At 62.5% G+C, this 8,110-nt stretch overlaps 1 protein-coding gene across 1 annotated transcript in view; it reads left to right on the top strand.

Annotated features, from left to right (window-relative positions):
• Window positions 1-5,992: 5,992 nt before the first annotated feature.
• The window catches only part of LOC102241708 (chymosin), an 11,260-nt gene continuing 9,142 nt past the window's right edge, over window positions 5,993-8,110 (top strand). Inside the window, exons 1-2 of the mRNA XM_005860042.2 lie at window positions 5,993-6,054; window positions 7,919-8,066. Coding sequence (XP_005860104.1) covers window positions 5,993-6,054; window positions 7,919-8,066 — 210 coding nt within the window. The remainder of the gene's footprint in view (window positions 6,055-7,918; window positions 8,067-8,110) is intronic.

Below are 8,110 nucleotides of genomic sequence, written 5' to 3'. Positions count from 1 at the left end.
TCACTGCGCTTGCGTGACCCGGAGGCGAACGAATCAAACCCCAGGAAGGAGCGAACGCCCCCGTCCGCAGGTGCCTCGAGTCCCCGCACCCCAGCGGCGGGGAGACAATGACGGGGCCGGCGTGTGCGCGGCTGTTACCATGCGGCTTCGGAGCGCAGGTGTGTGTCGGCAGAGCTCCAAAACCAACTCCGCGGGGGACAGAGATAAGCCAATCTTATCTCGGGGCGCCCGGTGCCTCGCCGAACTCATGAGTCACTGTTTCACCGTAAAGTGCCCGTTTGCTCGTGATCTTGGTCCTGTGCTATTCATTTTTATTTATTTACTTAGAAAGAGCAGAAGGAGAGTGGGCTCCGCATTGTCTCCCAGCTCTTCTCGGATTGTGTTCACATTAAACCTGTCAAAGCGCGTGTGTCCCCTGAGACAGGCGGCAGGTGGCGCCTCCTCCCCCTCCCCCCCAGCTCCAAGTACTAGGAAATGTCAGTTTCCAGACTGTGTGTGCGGGGAAGCACCAGGGAGGGGGGCTGCGTGCTGATCCCCGAGCTCCAGAGGCGCCCAGCTATGGCGGACGCAGGGGCCCCCGCACCTCTGCCCCAGCGAAGCGGGGTCCTATCCGGCACCCCGACCTCTGGAGGAAGTCGCGTAGACATGGGATGGAAATTCTGACTTTCTCTCCAAGGGGCCGGCAGGCTCGTTTCCATCAGAAAGTGCACCCGTCATCTCATCAATAAAATAGACCGAAGCAGGAGCGGATCCAGAGACACGGAAGCATCTCGGAGGGAGGGCGGGGAGCGTGGGCGGGTGGGCGGTGATCAACAAAGACCTTGTGTGCATGTGTGCGTGGCCCATGGACACAGACAGTGGGGTGGTGAGGGCCTGGGGAGGCGCGGGGACTGGAGGGGCCAATGGGGGGGAAAGGGGACATAGGTAATACTTTCAATAATAAAGATTTTTTTAAAAAGGAAGAAAGAAAATGCTCTCGTCAAGCCAGAGCATGGTCTTAAAGTGAGAAAAAGGACTAGCAAGACAGGAGACGGGATGTGTGTGTGCGTGTGTGTGCGCACGCGTGCGTGTGTGTGCATGTGTGCCTGGCTCTGCGTCCACCCACAATTAGGTTCCAAAGGGGCGACGACTGTCCCTGTGAACACCTCCCTCATCAAAGCGGCGACGTGGAAAGAGAACACAGAGAGAGGCTCCGTGGGGGGAGGGGAGGCCGCGCTAAGGGGCTGGCATTCCTCCTCCAGGGCCAACAGCTGGGCCCGCACCTGACCCTGGAAGCCACGGGCATGTGGAGGCCGCACTGGCTGCCCGCAGCCCTGGCCGGGAGGCAGACAGTGCCCAGCTCGCATCTGGGGCGCAGCTAGAATGCTCGGTGTCTGGAGGGGTGTTAGGGAGTTGGGGCCACAGAAAAGGAGGCCCAGGCCCCAGGGCCAGGGGCTGCCCCATCGGCCCGGGAGCTGCTGGGAGCCCGTGAGTTGGGAAGTAGCCACACGTGCGCAGCAGCCCGTGGCTCCCTCCCAGGGAGAGGAGGGGAGAGGCAAACATTGCGGCCCCTCCGCCAGGCGTGTCCTCCTGGGCTCCTTGGCCCCCAAGAAGGGACACCGAGAAGAGGCCGTGGGCGTGGGTCTGAGGAGGAGCCGTGAGTGTTCTTGGGGACCTGGCACTGGTGGGGCGGGGGCTGCAGGAAGATGGGCGCCGAGGGCCTGGCCTTACTCTGCGGCAGGCGTGGGCGGGCAGGACAGGCCCGGGTGCTAACTCCCAGGGCAGCTGGGACATGACTGAGAGGGGGGCTCCCAGTGGTCTGGCCTCAGGACATTCGTTTCTTCACTCCCTGGGGTGTGTGGGTGCCTCTGACCACGGGGGAGGCTGCCTGTGGCCACCACACCCCGGCAGCTTGCAACCCCCGTGGAGACAGCGTCATGGCAAAGCGAGGGGGTCAGGAGGCCTCGAGGGGCTGCCCAGAGGCGCCCCGAGCCCTTGGGAAGCTGGGGACAATCAGGAATTGGGCCCCCGCCAGCGTCTCCTGCCCTCCTTCCCGACGCTGCCCTCCCCATGTCCCCCCTGCCTTCTCCCCTCCACGAGGCTCTGTCCTCTCCCTGCCCCCCCCAACCCTGCCCGCCATCTGGTGGCCCAGCCCCTCCTTGTGGCCCTGGAAGCAACAGTTGATTCTCAGCTCAGCACCCAGAGGGTCAGGCGGCTCTCAGCGTCCTTCTACACCTGGCACCTGGGGGCCCTAAGTCCTGCTGCCCTGTGTTTAGCGTGAGGGGTACCCATGGCACTGCTTCCCCAGCCTTCCCTGGTGGTGGGCATCTCCTGGGGTGCTTGATAGGCACTCAGAGGCCTGCCCCCCTCCCAGAGCTGCTGGATCCTGATGGCTGGGGGGGGGGCTGGGGAACTCTCCTTTTAAAAACGTTTTAAACATGACCCCAGACAGAGCCCCCCAGGACTTCCGTGCCCACAGCAGCCCTCTCCCTTCTGCGAACCACCCTGGGGCCCGTCTGTGCAGTGAAGGTGAAGATTTAACTCGTGCTATCTGTAATTCCCGAGCGTTCCTTTCAAAGCAGTCACGCCAGATGTCGACTTGGAAGTTGAGAGGGAGGCAAACGTTCTTATAAATTAATGCTGCCAGCGATGAGCATCTGATATTTTTAACATATTCATCGCAGAGGGACAAATCCTCTGATTAACGGTGCAGCTGTGCCGATGCCGCCCTGGCCAGGGGTCGCTGAAGTGGGCGCAGCTGCGGGCGAGGGCCTGATGGCGGGAAATGAGTGGGTCCCAAGTGGGTGCCCTGTGGACCTGCTGCCCTTCTCCCCTCTGCCTGCTCTTTCTTCTCGTCCCTCGGGCTCCCACTCTGCTGGTCCGGGCTGGGGAGACCACTGGTTAGTTTGATCAGGGCCTGGGCTCTGCCAGGAAGTGGAGTGGCTCATACCGGAGACCGCCACTGGGGGGCGCGCTGCAGACCTGTTGAAAGGATGCTCTTCTATAGTAAAAGTCGGTGTGTTTCCCCAGGGCCACACTCCTGTCTCTCTTGGACAGTGGGCGGTCCTGGCGTCCCTGGGCCGGGCTCCCACAGGGGCACTCACTGGTCGTGGTGGCAGCTAGTTGGTGGTTTGGACAAACCTGAACCCGCCCCAGCACACGTGCCTCCATGGCCAGCTGGTGGCTGGGCTTCGCAGCTGCCCGGTGTGAGGTCGGCATGATGTCGTGCGCATGGTGCTTAAGGATTCAGGACGTTCTGCCCACTCTCCATGGCCAGCTGGTGGCTGGGCTTCGCAGCTGCCCAGTGCGTGGTCGGCATGATGTGTGCATGGTGCTTAAGGATTCAGGACGTTCTGCCCACCGCATGGGGGCACTTGGTCTTATCTTTGACCCTCATGGGACCCGCTTGGTATCACTGTCTCCGCAGAAGAGGAAACTGAGGCACCGAGAGGTAGAGGGACTTGCTCAAGGCCACTCCACCAGGTGGCAGACCCGGGATCTAAGCTCAGGACAGTCACCCTGCACCTCCCGCCGGAGCCACACATCCAACCTGTCCCCGCCCGGCTGTGGGCTCCCAGGGGCGGAGAGGGCAGCTCCCATCTCTGGGTCCAGGGGGTGTCCATAGGCCAGTGATGGCGAACCTATGACACGCGTGTCAGAGGTGACACGTGAACTCATTTTTTTGGTTGAGTTTTCTTCGTTAAATGGCATTTAAATATACAAAATAAATATCAAAAATATAAGTCTTTGTTTTACTATGGTTGCAAATATAAAAAAATTTCTATATGTGACACGGCACCAGAGTTAAGTTAGGGTTTTTCAAAATGCTGACACGCCGAGCTCAAAAGGTTCGCCATCACTGCCATAGACGATGCTCAGGGCACGGAGCTGGACTGGCTTTGCGGCTGCTCATGCCGTGGAGACCCCGGGGCTGGGTACCCAGGAGGGGTTGTCCTGGGCCGTGGTTATGTTTTAGCCACTTTCGTGGCTCGGCCCCCAGGCACAAGGAACCTAGGAGCCGTCCCCACCGGGCGCCGGGTGACCAGCAGTGACCTCTTATCGCACTTTCCTAAAAGCGTTTGCAGGTCTTGGCCTCCCCCGCTCCCGCCCCCGGTGGTTACACAGTCTTAACGGGCCGTGCGGCCCGGGGCAGCGTTCCCGATAGCGCGCGCTTTGATGTGGTGAGAATGATCCCAATCTGTGAACACGGGGCGGCCCGTGCCAGGGGATCTTTGTTCACCTTGTTTCTTGGTTTTGAGGGTCACCTTGCAGGGGGCGCGGTGGCTGAGCCTCACTTCCAGGGCTCGCTGTCCAGGCGCGTTTGCTGTGGGTCAGCCTGGGCCACTGTGACATGGAGGGAGCTCCCACCCGACGGGGCTGACCCCAGAGGGTCCCGGCTCCAGGGGGCACACCCACCGCCCACGGGTATGGCTGTCCCAAGTGCTGTTCAGGGGCCGGAGGAGTGAGCTAGAAGCAGAGCGGCTCCAGACTTGGTGTTGTCAACTCATGACCTGCCCACCGTGTGCCTGGCCCTGGGGAGGGGGGCAGTGTCAGGGCAGGGTCTTGTGACCGTCTTCTTCATTACGGGCAAGCCCTCTACCTCTGCGCCTCCATCGCCTCGTGTGCAGGACGTAACAAATAGGCCTCGAGCGTGGTGGGAGCGCCGTTCACCCACTTACTGGCTTAGCCAGGCGTTTATTGAGCAGCTACTATGCGCCGTGCTGGGTGCCCGTGTGCGGGAGGGACCACCACTCAGACGCAGGGCCTCTGGGACCGGGCAGCGTCCTCGGGGAAGAAACAGGAAACCAGCTGTCCCATGTGGTGTGTTTTTCTGGCTGCTTCCCTGGCTTTTGCAAAGGGAGGGTGTCCTGGAGACAGCCGGACGCACTCATGGCCGCTTCCTGGGCCTGAGGGCAGCGGTGCGCTGGCCTCCGGGAAAGGACGTGGTGGGTGTTGCCATGCTGGGGACCAGGTCCATGTCCCCCTGACTCCTGTCCTAACCCACTCAGGTTCCGTGTTGACAGCCCCCTGGGCACCTTCCCGAGGCCCTTACCAGCCAAGTTCTGGAAACATCCCGGCTGTCCCTCTCCCAGCACCCCCGTGCCCGGCCCCCATGTGCCCCTCTCTCTGGCTGCCCAGCCTGCCCTCTCTGCTCCGGGCCCACACTCCCCTCTTCCATTGCCTCCAGGCGTCCGTCCTGCTGGGAGGTGGCAGCGGCCGGCACTGTGGTCCCACACACCGTGGTCCCAGAGCCCCTGCCTCATCCTGGCTTGATCCTGATCGTCTAGTTGGCAGCCTGCCCTCTGCCCTGGGAGCTGAAGGCTTTGTTTTCCTTCTCCCCCGGATTCCCAGGCTGCAGCCCGAGAGCCTTCTTCCCCTCGCGGCCCCGGCACCTGAGCTCCCGGAACCTGGGCCCCTGTGTGGGCTCAGACGCCGAGTCTCGCCTCCCCGGACCCCCTCCTTCCCTCTGTGTGTGGCACACGCCTGCCTCCCCGGGCTACCTCCTTGTCCTCCCAGCTGCTCATGGGATCCAGCACCTACCCCTCCTCTTCCCAGCACTTCCTCACAGGGGACCACGGGCCACCGCCCTGGGGGTGCAGGGATCTTGGTGTGTCATCCCTTTAGATCAGGTGAAGGTCAGACACTGCCTCAGATGCCTCTTCGGGGCTGAGTGAGTGTCCCCTGGGCTGGGAGATCCCTGGACAGGCCCGGGGAGGGCAGGCGAGGGGCCTTGGAAACGGGCCTCTCCACCGCCCGTCATGCGGAGCACGAGCCAGGTTTCCCCAGGTGGCACCTGTGTTAGCTGAAGAGTCTTGTTTGGAGGGGACGTCGGAGCGGAGGCCTTGAAGTCCGAGAGGGTGCTGGGAGCCCGGGGCTATCGGAGTGTGTTTGCGGAGTGGCCGGGAGTCAGGGGCTATCGCTGCGGCCTGGGCGCGCAGCCAGAGGGCGCCTCACAGCCGCTATAAAGGCTGGGCCCTGGGCACCGGCAGCAGCGACCAGCCCGACGCCCAGAATGAGGAGCCTCGTGGTGCTACTGGCAGCCCTCGCGCTGTGCCAAGGCATTGGGATCACCAGGTGGGTGTCAGCGCCTCCCGGGGCCGCTCTGGGTGGCTCTCTCCCTGGTCTGCCAGCCGTCGGTCCCGGGGGGCGGGGGTCTTTGGAGGAAATGGGCAGGTTCCCAGGAGAGTCCCCCGGCAGCCGCACTATTGCATGTTGGGACCGTCTCCTCTGAGGGCGCCACTCCAGGGTGTGGGCGGTCAGGGACGCTAGGGCAGGGCTTCTTCACCAGACCGCCGCTTCGGTCCCGGCTTCAGCGTGGACTTAACTCTGTGCCCAGTGTCCTCGCCTGTGTCCAAGCAAGAGACGGGGTCTCCGTCGCCTGGGGTCAGGGAGGAGCAGAGGACTCAGTATTGCAAAAGGCTTTGGCCAGTGCCTGGCACTCAGTAAGAGCTATGCACGCATTTGCTAAACAAAACCACGTTCTCTGATGTCACAGGCCCCGTGGGGGTGAAGTTCCCGCTTCCCCTTCCAAAATCATAAACGGCGTTTATTGCGCTGCCTGCTGCGAGGTTTCCCGTAGACTCGCACGGACCCTCACGGGTCGATGTTCGTGTTTGCATCTGACCGATGGAGAAACTGTTGTTCAGGGAGGGTCTCCGAGCTGCCCGAGGCCACGTGGGTAGAAGGGGAGGAGCCAGGACGTGGTCCCAGGTGGACGTGAGCTGTTGACATCACACTGTCTGCGGTTTCCAGGTTCCAGGTCCCTTTGAGGGAGGCTCAGGGGGCCCTGTGCTGGGGCGGGGCAGCTGGGCAGAGGCCCGGCAGCTGCTGTCGGGGAGCCGGAGCCGATTAGGAGCCAGAGCTGAGCGAGCAGGAAGCTTTGGGGGCCTGGATTCGGGGCAGCGGTGGGCTTGGTCCCAGGAGCTCTGTCTGCACTCCTTTCTTTAGGCTTAAGTCCTAAGACAAAGGCTGGGGGACATCTCGAGAGCCTTTCATTGGTCAGCAGGTCCCGGCTGAAGTCGCCCCTGAAAGCAGGTGGGAGGCACCAGAGGAGACACTAATTCGCAGGCGAGGCTGTCCCAGAGGCTGTCTCACGTGGCATCCGTGGGACGGGAACGACACTCAGAAACCACTTTCTTTCCGGGTCTTAAAGCTGCTGCATTTTATTATTCTCAAAGGCGGTCGCACCGCAGTCTCCAGTGGTTCTCTGTCAGCCCCACGGGAGGACCACAGGCTCTCGGAGCCGAGAGGGGCTGGGGACTCGCCGAGGGGTTGAGCCCCAGCTGGTCCAAGGCAGGGCGGGGAGCGGGCTGGGCAGGAAGGACTCCGCCCGTTTGCAGAGGAGGAGCCGGAGCGCCAGGGCTTCGGGGAGCCACCAGGTGCCGCGGAGCCGCTCCTGCGGGTTGCCCTCTTGGTTCTCTTCCTGTGGACCTGCCGCCATCACCCGGCTCCTGCGGCCTGTCAGGCGCTCCCTGGGGACCACGCTCTGGGCTGGAACCTCTGAGGAACCTCCACCAGCTTAGGCCCCTCGGGGAGCTGAGCGCAGGCGGGGGTTGTCCTGGCATTTACTAGAGTGCAGGGACGCTGTCTTCCCCCCCAGTGGCTCCTGCGGTAGAGACTGCGCCCTGTGCATGACGTGCCCCTGGCCCTGTGAGTGCCCGGCACATAGTAGGTGCACAAAGACTTTGGAGACGGATGATCACCTGCTTAGTCTCTCAAGCCTCAGAGTGGCGGAACTCATTAGCTGGTTATAAATTACACCTGTTGAGTCTCCCCCAGCATTACAAAGAGAAAGAACTAGAAAATGGATGTAAAATATAGTCTTTACTTTGGGTTATGAGAAGGGGTGGGGGAGTGTTGGGGTTGGGGTTGGGCAGGTGTCGGAGGCGGGGCAGCCCTGGGGAGGCGCGCCCTCCTCACCCCCCTCCCGCCTCCTCAGGATCCCTCTGCACAAGGGCAAGTCCATCCGGAAGGCCCTGCGGGAGCGCGGGCTCCTGGAGGACTTCCTGAGGACACACCAGTACACCGCCAGCGGCAAGTACCAGGCCGGGAAGGTGGCCAGCGAGCCCCTCTTCAACTACCTGGATGTGAGTGGCTCTCCACCCCCACAGGGTGCCACCCACACCCCACC

Source organism: Myotis brandtii, unplaced genomic scaffold (genome assembly GCF_000412655.1).
Source record: "Myotis brandtii unplaced genomic scaffold, ASM41265v1 scaffold131, whole genome shotgun sequence".
In the NCBI taxonomy this organism is placed as follows: domain Eukaryota; kingdom Metazoa; phylum Chordata; class Mammalia; order Chiroptera; family Vespertilionidae; genus Myotis; species Myotis brandtii.
Note: the sequence above shows the minus strand (reverse complement) of the source record. Positions and strands in the feature narration are given on the sequence as shown.